Here is a 15,345-nt window from a genome sequence, read left to right as displayed (position 1 = left end):
CTGCACCGAAAGTTGTTTAGCTGCCCTTTTCAATTTCCCAGTCTCGTCGGCAAGTCGCAGTCCGTCGCGCTGTTCATCGTCGAGCCCGTATACCATTGTCGCTAGTGCATTTGATTTCCATGATGGCAATCGCATACGTCGTGTGTTGAAAATTGAGAGTAACGTGAATAGGCTTCCCGAGAGGATTGCTACACATGGTCCGGCGATGAAACCCCAGCGCACGCGGGTATGGATGACCCATTGCTGCATTGTTCCTGCTACAGGTGTGCCTGCGCTGTTTCTTATCCAGTTTGTCATGCTCTGCGACACGCTGGAGAACGTTGCATTAAGGTCCTTTGATGACGCGAGGGATTGTATAACTGGTGGTTGGCCTGGGAATGACGTGTTTACCCCGTATTTGATCATGCTATCAGTGAAAAACGAGTCTATCCATAATACCATACTGCTGATCGCGGACTGTGAGATATTGAACTGCCGTGGCAAAGTCTCGGCGATGGAATTTTGAGCAACGTCCTCCGTGGTTATGTAAAGCTGGAGGTCCTCACGGTAGAGATCCCCGTCTATGAACAAGAGAGGGTAGCCTTCTTGAGCTGCCCAAGCCTTGGAAACGGTGTCGTTTAGATCTGAATAGCCAGGAGTTATCCTTGTTTGAAACGAGTCCATGTTCCTACGAGACCACGAGTCAACAACTTCTTCCACGACTTCGCCCTGGACCACGGAGGACAAGTAGAGTTTGGCACACATGTAAAGTGCGCATTCGGTCGCCGTTACTGGAGTATCCTCCCATATCGTTGTCCCATTTATATAAGAATTGCCAGCTTGCATGACGATTATTGAGGAAATCATGTTCAGGTTGTTTTGAAATGTCAAGGTCGCGCTGTGGTTGCTTTTCGCTATTGCAGCCAAAGTAATAGAATCCTCGACGAAATTTTGCCCTGACCCTTCCACCCCATCAAAGTTTGCGAAATCGATGCCCGGCAACGAATAGCTCGTGTATTCAGTTTCAAAGTCTTCAGTGCTCGTCTTTCCATGCGGTGCCCCCATCTTACGACTTTTATTAATATGCGCAGTAACGTCGTTGCATGTGCTGCAAACAGCAAGAGAAGTAAACAGAGGCCAAGTACAGTTCCCTGAACTGCAGCTAATTGAAGGGCGAGACTTCGCAGAAACAGATGAGTTGTCGAAGCCGTTAAATACGGCAGCTGACATTCCCATGTCCGGTTGAAAGGAAAAATCTGTCGCATCAATGGTAAGGTTGTACGGTGATGACAGCAGCGGAATGACCCTTATTCCACCTCCTGCGTTGTCTTGGTATAAACCTACGTCCAGACGGGTGGTATGTGGAACAGAAATATCAAGGCCATTGCTCACGTCATCCAAACTTCCGTCGTAGGTAATGATTGCCTGCAGAAACGGGTCGAATCCAATCAATATGATTGTCGTGATCGCACCGAGAGTGGCCAAGTGACTTCCCCAAAGAATTAGCACATAATTTCCAGGAGACGTCAAGCTACTCCTACCTGACTTTCAATGACCAAACCAGATGCATGCTACCCATTGGACCACGGCTGGCATCATCGAATATTTGGAATGCAAAGATATTATCGGCTCGCTTCCGGAACCAGTTCCATTTCTCTTGACCTATGCAAGAACTGACGGCGAATGCAATAGAAGAACGGGCAACGACTCCCAGAATCGAAACAAAAGTGTTCAAAGAGAAGAAAGCTTTCCAATCGCTTAACGGTTTGCCATTTTCGACGATCAGAAGAACAACGATGGCTATCAAAGCGGCTAAGCTGAGCATGACGGCACCGATTTCCATGGTCCATGAGACCCTTGCTGTTTTTGTACTCGTCTGATTTTTTTCGTCGATCTGGGTAGCAACCACTTTTGTAGCCTCGTGCGCAGCGTTATTTGGGGTTTCGTTTGTGATGTCGGTTGCGTTAAAAACATTATTGGGATTTGGAATGGGCTTTCGTAGAATCCGCAAGGGGGGTGCTGAGGTCTGGTTTACGCCTGATGATCTTCGTAAAGGAGATGTTCGATTCTTATCACTTTCATCGCTGATCTCGTTTTCCAAAGCCTCTCTCATCAAACTCTCATATTCTGGGCCTACTTGAGCTGGAGGAGATGATTCGATTGCATCGTGTTGCGGGTACTGCTGTTGTTGTTCTTCTCCACGACTACCATCAAATCTATCAATCTCCAGGCGATGATAGTCTGGCGAGTATCGAAGTGCCATGTTTGAGTGCTGTGTGACTCTTATGTATAAACTAGCTATTTATTTGAAAATGCGCATGGAAAAGTTATATATTGAAACGAAAAAGACAGGACTTCGAATTTAGGAGACATATTTGATAGATAATTGACTATATAATCAAGGCTGTGTACAATCACCTACGTAAAACCACCTACGTACAACCACCTAGTGCCTATACTCCGGACTAACCCTGCTTCGACGCAGTCAGCTTCTCATGCGCCATGGACCCCAAGGCCGACGGAAATGCTCTGATTCAAAGTGATGTGCTAAGGCTGTGCAGAAATTGTAACTATTCTTAGGTCGGTTTTTGATAGGTGATATGGGGGACGAAGACTCAACACCTGTACGTGGTGTCCCCTACGAACCTGTGGATAAGCTTTTGCTTGTCCCAAGGATTGAGTGGCATGGTGACCTCGCTATCGCGATATCGCCACGTTGGAATACAATCCTAGAGCTAAATTTGAGTCACGATAAGCGACCCTACAACTACCATAATAACGTCCGCGGCGCGCTAAAAGAAGATGGATCTCTAGGAGAACGCAGTCCCTGAGGTGACTGACTAAGGCGATTATATGCTACGAGCTATATGTGTTACTATAACTCCTGGCGGTATAGTCCTAACATAGAATAGCTATTATAATATAGTCTTCTATGCAGCAACCTAGGCCTTATCAAATCTTATAAGCATCTACGAATAGCGAATTATATGCGAGAGCGATACTATATATAGTTAAGCTAGGAGGTAAAGGGGGAGGACGTAGAAGTGCTTTAGTTTCTCTCCTCTTTAAGACCTGCGGCTCTTAAAGGACTTTCAGACCTATAGCATGCGGATAATTCCTATAGAGGCAACCTAAGAACGCTTTCCAACCTTGATTAGCATATAGTAGAAGGGAGGGCATATAGGAGGCTAGGAATAGGGGCTTTTATAAGGAGATCTAGCTTTCTAGGTGTGAATTTCACTCTACTTATAAAATCTGGTGGTCTATCCCGACTAGCGAGGAAGGTCACAGTTATACAGCCTTTAGGCTACGCATATGCAAGAACTGCTTTCTAGGGTTTATAAGAGCATTGAGACACCGCGGGATTAGGGACCCGGGACTATATATAAGAGGAGTCTTTTTTTCCTCTTATAGTTTTTAGGTCTTCTTATATATAGGACTTTATATGTAAAAATCCGTAGCTTAGCACGACCCTGTACCCCTAGGGAGGTCCGAGTCACTATGCTTCTAGGTCGTAAATCAATATCATTATTATTATTATTAATAGGTGATATAATATATGGAACACAGGAAGACCCTTCAGCTGAGACACCTATTGCTAGCCTTGTGCATAAAGTGTTTCTTTTCTTTGAATAGTAGTATATAGTCTTCGAGATACAATATAGTATCTCGTGTCATTAATGCGAGATTACAGTACGACTTAATCACTAACATTTAGACTCTCAACCCTTACACCCAGTACGTTATATACTCCATAAACCTTTACCTCCACTATAACATCCACACACATCCACATCTACGAAGTATGGGATCGGCATTACTCGGTATTCCTAAAAATCAATAATGGTGCCATGGGCGCATGTCGTGCATGAGGAGCAAGCATCTGGACACTTAACTTACTCTGTACAAAGCCTGGCGTGCCGGCTCGGTTCGCCTTTGCATGGTTTGTCAGCCAATGAAAAAAAGTGCCACCGAGTCTGCTCAACAGAGTATCCTCAAACGTTGGCCTGGTACGTACGCAACATCCTCGAAACTACTCCGTATCGCCGTTGGCCTCCTGCCACACGGTCCGCACCCCAGTCCAGTCCATCCCTGTTCCTTCTTCTGCACCGAGGAAACTGTTGGTGCTTGCACCTCGCTTCTCCACGACCACGACCGATCCATCCACCATCCCGCCCACCATTGCGACACACTTCACCCTGTTCCTGTCTCGTCCTCACTACTGTACTCTAATCGTACGTCCTAATACGGCACCGAGGCCATGCCCGTCGGCCTATCGCCATCGCCATCCCCACTGCTACATTTCTCATAAGCTTAAGCCATGTATGCACCCTCATATGGATATGGCCCTGGGAATCCAGCGCCCTTCAATCCCAATGGCGCTGCTCCCCATCTTAACCCCCACCATCACCAGCAGCAGCCCGGCCCCGGACAACAGCCTCAGCACATGATGTACAACCCACAGCAGCACCAGCAGCAACAGCAACATCAGCAGCAACACCACCATCAGCAGTATGCCGTGGGAGGAGGGCCGTCTCAGCAGTCATCGCCCTATGGCGCCGCGCCTGGTCCCGGCATGGGTGGAGATGCAGGTGGTATGGGGATGATGCCTAACAGCAGTATGACGCATATGGGTGGTGGTGGTATGTTGCACACAGCTTTCTTTTCCTCAGACGTCGACTTTACTCTGCATGTCTTAATCTACTACATACGGCTCTCGCACTTTTCCCCATCAGCGCTTGTTACTCGAGGAGACAGGCATCGGGAATAGCTAGCCCTGCTGTCCCGCATAACCTTAAGCAGTAGCCCGTCGAGAGTAATTTCGAGGAAGGATGGCTGGCCTCCCATCGTCATGTCTATGTCCCTTTTGATTGTTTCAAGCGGCTCGTAAACTATGTAGCAAACAATTGCTGACCTGCCCTTTATCAACAGTCCCTGCATATCAAACCCCATATTCTACCTCGCCCTACGGAGCAAGCATACCTACATCGTCAGCCTCCAATCTTCCCCCGAATTTCATGCCGACCTCGTCCGGCGCTCCATCGTTCCCAATGAACGCTCCGAATATGAATCAGCACCAGGTCCAGCGCATGCAACCACCTCCGAATTCCTCGACCCCCACAAGAGCTTCCCCTTTCGGCGGCGTCCCACTCGGCACTTCTCCAAATATACCGACACAGTCACAATTCTCTCCACCGCAAAGTCACAACCAAACACATCTACAAACGCCAAACAACAACCAGCAGTCCCAGGCAGGGACGATAATTACCCCGCAGACCCCAAACTTTCCTCCGGGGTCCCAAGGTGGGAATGCGGGCGGCAGTATAGCATCCCCGCTGAGTCCGGGGTCGGAGTTTAGGGAGAAGGAGAGGGTTACATTGTTGTTAGACATCAACCAGGTATTACTGATGGAGGCGGTAAGCCTACAAGCCAGCCAGGCAGAGGCAAAGAAAGAAGAAACGAAAGAGAATACCGGTTCACCTAACAGCGAGAAGGAAAAGGCGGATAAAGAAAAGGCAGATAGGTGGAAGGCGGCGAGTAGTAGGGAATATGTTGAGTGCGTAGCCCCTCTTGATTGTTTCGATATATGGTAAACTAACAGTGACAGATGCATGCGCCGTCTGCAATCAAATCTAGCCTATCTCGCTGCCATCGCCGACCGCTCCCATAAGCCATCCTCACAAATCCCTCCCCACCCCGCTATAATGACCGCCCCATCCATAACGTCCAAACCAGCCCTCAAATTCCCCTTTCCCGACGAGACCGAGACTAAAGAAGAAGATTCCGATGTGAAAAAGAAGGAGAACATGGAAGAACCAGATGAAGATAGGGCGGAAGTGCTGAAAGATCAGTACAAGAAACTGCAAGATTTATTTCCAGGCGTGGATTTCAAGAAAGATGCGCAAATGGCTGCAGCACGGCAACAGGCGGGCCAGAAACAAGCGGATCAGCAGAAAATGCAGAATGAGATGCTGAGGCAGAAGATGATGCAAGCGCAGCAACACCAACAGCAAATTCAGAATCGGTGATTGAGGGGCTAAGGGGGTTATGGGTATAGTTTTGTATGGTTGTATTGGGAGGGAGTTCTGGGTAAAACAGAAAATGTAGATAGGTTGGTTGATTGTTTGGTGTATGAGTTTCGCCTGACTTGACTCGGCTTGGCTTGGCTTGGCTAGGCGCTTTGCGTTGTTCGATATAATATCTGGATGTTAAGACGTGATGTTTATTTAGGAAATGAGAAATGAGATCCCTGAATCGGGATACTATAGCAAGCAATATCACTAACTTTCGATTTGAGGTATATGTTATTCTAGTGGATACCTTAAGGAGGTATATTCTAGCCCTTATTACTTACTACCAACCTAGGTATATAGTAAATGATAAAGTTCCGTGGCGGCTGTGTTGAGCTTTCGTACTTACTTCTTCTCGCTTTGAAACCCGGGTCCTATCTCGTCTTAGTTATAAGTAAATCTATGCAGCTTATTTGCTCATTCTATTTCTGGGAACTGTACTGTGGCACTGACTGACTTATCTTTCATTTCTCGACCCGTCTATCCACGAAACCTAGGATTTTCTTACAGCGAGACGTTGGGATAGAATTCTGGATAGTAGGATACTGGATAACAAGGGGTGGGGGGAGGGGAGGGTGGGAGTTAGCTTAGTTGTTGATATGTTCCTATGTTGACTTGATTCTTTAATTTTGATATTTAATCATAATCGAGTTTGAAACAAAAGTGGGTTTTGACTCAAACCTCGCTGTAGGTAGATTTTACTATAGTATGTATAATAGTAGGTTGATCTCGGGGATGTTGTAGGGTTTAGGGCTCGACTGCTTGATTGTTTAATATAGAAAAGGGGGATGTTGCGAATTGTGATATGATATTTCTTGGAGGATTCCTAAACATGGAGATAAATGTATGTTCTGGTCTTGGAAATGAGGAAGTGAAGAATGATGATGAGTTTGAAGGGGTGGTGTGAAAAGTGTGATATTAAAGCAAGGATATATGTATGTATGGACTGAGTTTTGAAATTATAAGAGCGTTGGCATTATTTAGTTGAAAGTTTCAGGGTGTATATATACCTATAAACTATTCCAAAGCTAATTCATGCTATGTCATATCAACTCCCAAATCGCCTCCCTCTCAACCTGCAACTCGTATATACGTCCCTCGTCTGTAGTTTTGATGGACTTGTACTGTATTCCCTGGCTTCGTGTAGTGTAGTCTCTTATACAGAGAACAAGTAGAGTTTCCGGGACTATGAGTTCCGGGTAGAGAGTTTGGCTCTTACTGCTTCATGTCCACGTGACTTCCCCTGTCTTCTCTTTTAGTTCTTATGGAATTACTAAAGAACACTGTTCCCAAAGGAAATGGCTGTTTGACTGTGACTCAACGATGGTCGTGGTCGTGATGCCTCGTCAGCATATGCAGCTCTCAAGATACCTTCTTTGTCTGCCTTATGACAGGATCACATGAAGATTTCTCAAAATGAAGTAAACAAACGGGAAAAGGGGAAGGGGAAAAGTAGGGAAGGAGAGAAGGAGAGAAGGAGAGAAAGAATAAGAGGATGCAAGGGTGTCTTTCACTGGTAAGATGGCATGATACCATTAAAAGGGTATATGGTGCTATATAGGATAGGTACGCGTAATAGAAGTCGATGTAATGTAGTCCTGCTTCATATTTCCAAGATTTTCCATGGTTGGACCAGTCTGTGCCACACATGTCATTATAAGTCGAGCCACAAGCCACAAGCCACAGCAAAAGCAGGAAAGAGTGTCGCGCGACTCTGTTTTTTCCGGGGCCGCTAAACTGCATACGGGACCTTCCCCCAATAAATGCCATGGCACAGCTCCAGACAGAGGATCCCAGAACCGAAAGCAAATCATCGTCAACGCACCATCATACCTCACCGCACAAGACAGCCAACACAAACCCTCATCTGTTCACACAGCTTTACAATCTCATCCTGCTGCTGTTTTGAACATCCATAGAGCTTCTTCTTGACCACACCTAAAACACCCAGCATCAACATCTGCTGAACCCCTTTCCACCAACATCACAACAAGCTTCCGAATTCCGTCATGTCTGATTCCACCCACAACGATACGGTGGTGCCCTCCATCGAGAGCAACACCAATGGTTCTTCTCTGGAGAACGCAAAGAACTCCGTCGTCAACAGTAAGGTATGTAGAGACTTGTCACTCGTGCCTGGACATTGCATGGCTAACAGAGCTCTTGAAACAGCAGATACCCAGCTTCAACGCTCCCCCTTTCCGCACAACTAACAAGCTCTTCTAGACGCCTCTGCTGCTGCCAACGCAGTTGCTAACCATCCTTTGACCCAAAGTGTTACCAACGGTGAGTTATCCAACCTTATCATCGGAAACCGAGATTGAGACAAACACTGACAATATTCCCGCAGGACCCGTGGCAGACAACGTCAAGGACCAGCACGCAAAGACCCAAGCCGAATTCTCCAACCTTGCTGCTGCCCGTACAACCCCGACAACACCTGCGGCTACTGGTCAGCAACTCACACACTACCATTCCTTTTTCTCAAGTCTGCTCTCATGGGAGAATCCCCGTGCTTCAGGCATTGCCTATGCCTCTGTCGTCCTGTTTATCTTCGCAGCCCGATACCTTGATATTCTCCGATATGCTTTCAAGGTTACATGGATGACTCTGGGTGTTACTGTTCTGGCTGAAATAGCCGGAAAAGCCCTGTTTTCCCACGGCTTCACTTCTCAACTCCGCCCCAGAAAGTACTACACAGTGTCAAAGTCGACTCTCAACTCTCTCATCGGTGATTTCCACGAGCTCATCAACTTCTTCGTCATTGAGTCTCAGCGTATTGTCTTTGCCGAGAATGTCTTTGCATCTGGAGCCGTACGCTATCCAACTCCTTTATCTGTATACTCTGCTTACCCTTCATAGGCCTTCCTCGGTGCCTTCATCTCTTACTTTTTGATCAAGTTTGTCCCATTCTGGGGTCTCTCTCTCATCTCTACCTCCGTTCTGTTCCTCGCACCTCTTATCTACAAGACGAACAAGGAGGTCATCGACCAATACCTCCACCAAGCTGCGGATATTGCCAACCAGCAAACCGAACAAGTCCGACAAATCGCCAGCCACCATGCAGCCCGCGCAACCGAGACTACCAAGCAATATGTCGGCGACTATTCCCACAAGGCACAAGAAATGATTGGCAACGCTCGTGGAAGATCTACCTCCCCTGTTCTATCTACCAAACCAGTCAAAACCGAACCTTTTGTAGCTAAGAATGAGAACACTCCAATAGTTAAAAGCGAGGATTTCCCAGCCGCACCGAAGGAGGAGTTCGTATCCGCTCCACCAGTTGGAGAGGTTGCCAATGCGTTGAGGAGCGAGAATGAGCCATTGCTTGCTATTTAATTGTCTACATGATGCTCTTCAGTCATGGAGTTCTCTGCACCTACAGTGCAGGAACATAATTACGACAAGGCAGTGCATACTTCTTTATGATGCTATCAGTGCCGGGAGGAGTTGAATACAGGGGCTATTGAAACGATCGACGACTACGGTACGAGGAATGATTCGATGCCGGAGCAAGGGTTTGGGCTTAGCATGACCTCATGAAACACTATTGTATTATGATTTGTGGCGATTACAAGAGTTTTTCCTATTGCGTTTTTCCTTCACTATCTGGCTAGACACCGTCAGAGCTTTTTGGTCTTGCGGAATTCTTAGGTCGACTATCTACTGCATCGCTTGCGTTGTCTTTTGAGTTATCGAAATTGTGGGGTGGTTGGTAGTATGGAAGTAGTATGGAAATAGAGGTGAATTAAATGGCGTCTTTATTTATAGCCTGCGGACCCCTTGACTCGGACCCCTTGACTCGTGATTTCTGACTCGGAAGAGCAAGACTTTGACACTATCTAGGTGGAGGTGAGCAGTGTTCATCTCGCACCTTGCAGTTATTGGAGCTACAGCATCGTGCCTGCCTGAAAGCCCTACGAACGTGCTATATATCCGTTAGACCGAGAAACGAGGTGTGCTGCATGCATTTCCATCTTCCTGCAACACAAATCAATCCTCAACCTGCAATTGGCAAGCGTATCTGCAAAGTAGACGAGGCTGTCACATAGCCACCGGTGCAACCACCACACCACACACCATGAAGGCAGTGCTTTGTGAACCTTGGGAAGGCTCGCCCCTACAACATCAACTTGAAGTTTCTTCTCCTTTTCAATCTTGAATGCAACAGAAGAGCACAGTCTTGTCCCAGCCATACAGTACAAATACAGTGCCTATCTACGATGGCAGAGCTCGGTGTCGCTGCCAGCGCCATTTCTATAGCCTCAATTGCGATCCAAGTTGGAGACAGCATTATCAAGCTCAAAGACTTCTGGAATCATGTCAAAGAGGCTCCAGAAGAGATCAAATGGCTGATTGAAGAGATCGAAACCCTCGGCTTTGTTCTCTCGGGGGTCGAATCAAGCAAGACTCATAGCGATCCGCCGCATCTTGAACCAGCGTTCGCAAACAGGTGCCTCGAGTCATGTCGCAAAGGAGCGAGTATCCTCGAAGCTGTGGTCAAGGAAGCGGATGAGGAGATTCGCAAACGGAGGAAGGTAGGCGGCGTGAAGGCTGTCCTGAAGAAAGGGACAATTGAAAGACTCAAGGAACGCTTGAGGAGTGCGCAGTTATGTTGATGCTCTCGAATCAAGCCTACTCTGAGTGCGTATCCCTATTTCTACTACACTTGTATCGATCGCTGACAACTTTGGGGGATACAGAGCACTCCACAAACAACGGCACGAATTACACCGAGAATGGGCAGAGCTTCAACAACGACAGCTTGATGAGCTCAGGACAAGTGTGACTCAGTCGACGGACGCGGTCTTATCTTTACACACGACGGTTGGCCAACAGGAAAAGCTTGCATCGCCATCACTATGCAACTCTAGACCTTCCCACGCAGCAACGACCTCCGATTCGTTGGAGCGCACGGCTACGGGAGTTCAGAAAGCGCAAAAGCGACAGCAAACTATCTTGGCTAGACTTCGTGGTCCTAGATGGATTCCCTTGATGAGTCGCGTTCTTGAAATCTCTGGCAGTAAAGCACCTTCTGGGTGGGACTTTTCGATACGTACTTACAATGTTGTGCCTCTAGACTCGCCAGTGATGCAATTTGCAAGGAGAGGCGAGCTCTCCAAGCTCCAGGGTCTTATTACAGAGGGAAAGGCCTCCCTATTAGACCGTAGTGAGTATGGTGAGACTTTGTTGAACGTAAGGACCTTTTTGTTTGTTTTGTCGTCTTATAACGATCGTATGTTCGAGACGAGCAAGCCTAATACTTCCCAGGCTGCAGTTGCGAACCAGAGACTCGAGGTTGTCAAATTTATACTTTGCCAAAGTTTCGACGATACTAACCACCGGTGGTTTTCTTCCTGGACACTGAAAAATTGCAACTAATTAAAATGAAGCGATCTATTTTTCGTGGGACTTCCCAGCTTTGGGAGCATGATCCCCAATGAGGATATTATGGAGCTCTTGCGATTGATCGCTCCTTTAACAGATTTTGACTATTTGGATCATCGCATTAGGCTTCGGTGCTTAACTGTTAACTTTTGGGGGGAAGCGTACTTACTTGCGTGGATTCTTCGCGAGTCAGGCTGCTCCTTCCGAAATCTGAGCATCCCAGAAAGAGTTAATTACAGTACAAATCTGCTACTTCCTGGTTACCGGACGCACTTTACGGTCAGAGTAAAGCAGCCGGATGCTGCTCGCTTAGTGAGGCTTGTCTTCGAGAACATGAAGCTTGATGCTACTGTATGCAAGACAACTGACTACAAAGGGCGGTCTCTTATTCACGCGATCGCCTGGAATTTTTTGGAAATTACAGAAGCACAGCTCGTCAGCAACCTGCATTGCAACGACTTTAGCGTCGCGTGCGATCTTCCACACTGCTCTTCAGAGCTGCTCTCATTGCTACAGGATATTATACGCTCTAATTCTAATATCCATGGTCTAGCCTTACCAAAATTTCGGATATACCAAGGCGTTCTCAGCGCTTATTTACAGACACCGCTATTGATGGCGTTTTCTGGGGTATTTTGGAATGGGTCCGGGCTCGCGAGGGAATGTGGGTTGATAAAAGTTGCAAGATTAACCATGATAGCCTGGCTAGAACAGCTCCAGACTATGGGCATCGACCTACTCGAGTACGGACGGAAGGAAAAAGAATTGCATATTCAGGAGAAGATGGACAAAGAGTGTTTTTATAATTATTTGCCGTGCGGGGGATTCGTCTTAAAAATACGCCTAATCAGCTTCACCTATGGACCAGAACCGGACGACTGGCACTTCTGGTTTACGGAAGTGATGCCAAATTTTTTTATACATTTTTGGGACATGGTTGACCACCCGGAGCGTGCAATGCCTGGGGCGTGGATTGAGGGGGATGAGGGCGGCAACGATTACTTTCCCTATGATCTGGAGTACGACTCTCCACCAACCATTGAAGACTGCGATAGGTGGAAACCTAGCGACGATGAACCTTGGCCACCTCCATTATATTCTCATTTCTAGTATCTTAATTCATGAATATACGGCCTAGAAACAGAAACCCGCGCGCTCCTTTACTCTCAAGCGTCTTCACACTTCGTATCCGAGCTTTGTGATCATAGTCTTATTTATCACCCTGCCAGCAACTACCATTCAAGCCCTTTTCACGCACCAAATAAAAATATATATCTCAACCGTCCTTACAAAAACACACCACCCTTTTCACATCTTCAATCAAGTCCTTCTCCTTTCCTTCCTTCCTTCCTTCCCCATCTATATTCCTCAAAGGAAGTTTGTGTAGAGATAACGTGATTAAACTTAAACATCTGGAATGTATCTATTACGGGGTATATACCCCTAAACTTTTGTTTATTTACTTATCAATCTATTGGTCTAAAGATACGGAGCTTCTAGTCTAACATCATCAGGTTCCGCTCTACTTGACACTGCACTGCACCGTAGCGCGCTTGCCTTGGCGGAGATGGTTAAACTGAGGCGTAGGGTATATGGCGGAGAGGAGAAAAGATGGATGGATGGATCGGGTGAGGTTGTTGTATAGGTAAGGTGGGTATTTGGTTCGTTGGTAGGGGTGAGTTGGGTTTGCTTGTATTGTGTTTTAGAAGGTTGATGTATAGCGCTGGTTCTGGATTTGAAATGGGATTTTGGCTGTGTTTTTGATAGGGTGACATTATTACTTGTGGGCTTATGACTTCTTTCCCTGATGCTTCTAGGAAGTGTATACTGATTCCAGACGGGGTTCTGCTTTGGAAATAGTTTATACTAGAAGTTAGGAATGGGGGTTTTTTGTTTGCCAGGGACCACAAGTAATAGATAGATTTCAGCTCTTACTTATGCACATGGACACTTCCGATAATTATGGGTTTATGAGTGAGTTGTCTGTATTATATATTCCTTTAGATTAGCTTATTTAAATCCGAATACCTTCATGTTCTGCTAGATTGCTTTTCCGCCGCTTCGGGGGAGGTGATCGTCGGCTTAGTGATGTGATACATGCATATGCGTAGTATCGTCAGCGCTTGCCGCTCTTAGATATAGTATCTATTATGAAGTACCATACTATAGAATTAAATAGATAAATGTCAGAGCGAATTTATTTAGTAAAGTTGTTTCCTATAATACTCTTCTCTAGATCTCTTTTGGAATGAAGTGAGATTATACTGGAATATATATCATGTGTCATATTTCATTGACGTGAGGCGTGCCTGTCGTGAACTTCCCCGCAAGCTCCATGTTTTTTGTAGCCCATTTTTAGGTCCTACTATAACGTCAATGTTGTATTTGTCACGATCTGCTTCCTTGCAAGTTTGTCCCTAGTTAAGAGGTGATTTAAGCATGGCTCTGATTTGGAAGGTCATCATCAAGCGGCCAATTAAAACCAGTCTCCTTTATCATAATCCTTGGTTACGAACTTTCGATGCAACACTTCGTACGAATTATATACGTAACGTACCTTTCAGTATAAATGACAATTCCCCACTCTGGTAAGCAGCTCGGATATTCAAAGCACAAATAAAACCCACGCCACGTTCCTATCGATACTAAACGTGAATCATCCCCACCACCACCACCAAAGCATACCCCAAGCAACGCCAGCTATCATGTCCTCACCACAAACATTCTTCATCACAGGAGCTTCCGGCTCCCAAGGCGGTGCTGTAGCACGCAAACTCCTAGCATCAGGCCACAAATTCCAGGCTCTAGTCCGAGACCCTTCCAAACCCAGCTCCCTCGCTCTCCAGAAGCTAGGCGCAACACTCATCCACGGCGATTACGATGACATCCCCGCACTACAAAAAGCAGCAACCGGATGCACCGGTGTCTTTATCCTTCCCGTGCCCACGCAAACGCCAGGCCAAGAGTTAGAGCACACGCAGAACATCATCGCGGCGGCGAAAGCGGCGGGTATCAAGCACGCTGTGTGCTCCACCGTCACGCGCGCAGAAGAGAGTGACCGGTTCTCGTTCACCGTTCCAGAAAATGTCCCCGTGACCAAGTATTGGGAGTCGAAAAGGGGTCTCCAGGCTGCGGTTCAGAATGCTGGGTTTGAGACTTGGACGATACTGCAGCCTGCTTGGATTATGAAGAATTGGATTGCGCCTGTGTCGCACTTCTATTTCGCCGAGTTGAAGGGGGAGAAGGTGCTTGTTACTGCTTTTGCGCAGGATACGAAGATCGATTTCACGGCTGCGGAGGATGTGGGGAGCTTTGCGGTCAAGGCGCTTACGGAGAAGGACAGTGGGCTGGAAGGGAAGATTGTGCCGATTGCAAGTGAGGGGTTGACGATTGGAGAGAGTGCTGATGTTATGAGTGAGGTTTCTGGGGTTAAGATTGGGTGGAAGCTTAAGAGCGAGGAGGATATTGAGAAGGAGAAGAACGTCAATCCGAAGGTTGCGACGCAGCTTTGGCAGAGGTATGATGGCACTAGGGTTGATATTGAGCAAGTGAAGAGTTATGGGATTCCATTAACTTCGTTCAAGCAGTTCTTGGAGAACAATAAAGAGCAGTTACTTGCAGCTGTTCAAGATTAGATGCAATCAATATTAAGTATCAATGTCTGATCAAAGAAGTTCTGACTAGTTCATGGATAATTTGCTGCACAAAATGGTCTCCTAATACAATGACTGGAAATTCTCAATTTCGTGGCCGAAATACCCTAAAGTATATAATTCCACTGAGAAGTTGGTCAAGTCACTTCTTCAGTCACGAACAAGAGCAGCACATGCCGACCTGAGCAGTTCTATTCAGAGATCAAACAACTCCATTTCTAATCAACACAATAAAAGGTATATACACAAGAACA

The 15,345-nt window shown here is 46.6% G+C and overlaps 4 protein-coding genes across 4 annotated transcripts; all 4 read left to right on the top strand.

The window, feature by feature from the left end:
• Positions 1-4,300: 4,300 nt before the first annotated feature.
• On the top strand, positions 4,301-6,008 carry LHYA1_G005481 (uncharacterized protein; the record flags this gene model as incomplete). Its single annotated transcript, XM_031150426.1, has 3 exons — positions 4,301-4,622; positions 4,861-5,536; positions 5,588-6,008. 3 exons carry the CDS (start codon positions 4,301-4,303, stop codon positions 6,006-6,008), a joined length of 1,419 nt encoding a protein of 472 aa, XP_031004805.1.
• Positions 6,009-8,059: 2,051 nt separating this feature from the next.
• rtn1 (Reticulon-like protein) lies at positions 8,060-9,389 on the top strand (the record flags this gene model as incomplete). Its single annotated transcript, XM_031150425.1, has 4 exons — positions 8,060-8,156; positions 8,277-8,336; positions 8,401-8,864; positions 8,913-9,389. The coding sequence occupies 4 exons, from the start codon at positions 8,060-8,062 to the stop codon at positions 9,387-9,389; spliced, it is 1,098 nt and encodes a 365-aa protein (XP_031004806.1).
• Positions 9,390-10,273: 884 nt separating this feature from the next.
• Positions 10,274-11,432, top strand: LHYA1_G005479 (uncharacterized protein; the record flags this gene model as incomplete). The annotated part of the gene is made up of 2 exons (XM_031150424.1): positions 10,274-10,652; positions 10,696-11,432. 2 exons carry the CDS (start codon positions 10,274-10,276, stop codon positions 11,430-11,432), a joined length of 1,116 nt encoding a protein of 371 aa, XP_031004821.1.
• A 2,711-nt stretch (positions 11,433-14,143) lies between these two features.
• NMRAL1_0 (NmrA-like family domain-containing protein) lies at positions 14,144-15,073 on the top strand (the record flags this gene model as incomplete). Its single annotated transcript, XM_031150423.1, has 1 exon — positions 14,144-15,073. One exon carries the CDS (start codon positions 14,144-14,146, stop codon positions 15,071-15,073), a length of 930 nt encoding a protein of 309 aa, XP_031004820.1.
• Positions 15,074-15,345: the final 272 nt, after the last annotated feature.

Source organism: Lachnellula hyalina, assembly GCF_007821495.1.
Source record: "Lachnellula hyalina strain CBS 185.66 chromosome Unknown contig00079, whole genome shotgun sequence".
Classification (NCBI taxonomy): Eukaryota; Fungi; Ascomycota; class Leotiomycetes; order Helotiales; family Lachnaceae; genus Lachnellula; species Lachnellula hyalina.
This window is presented reverse-complemented; position numbering and strand designations above follow the sequence as displayed.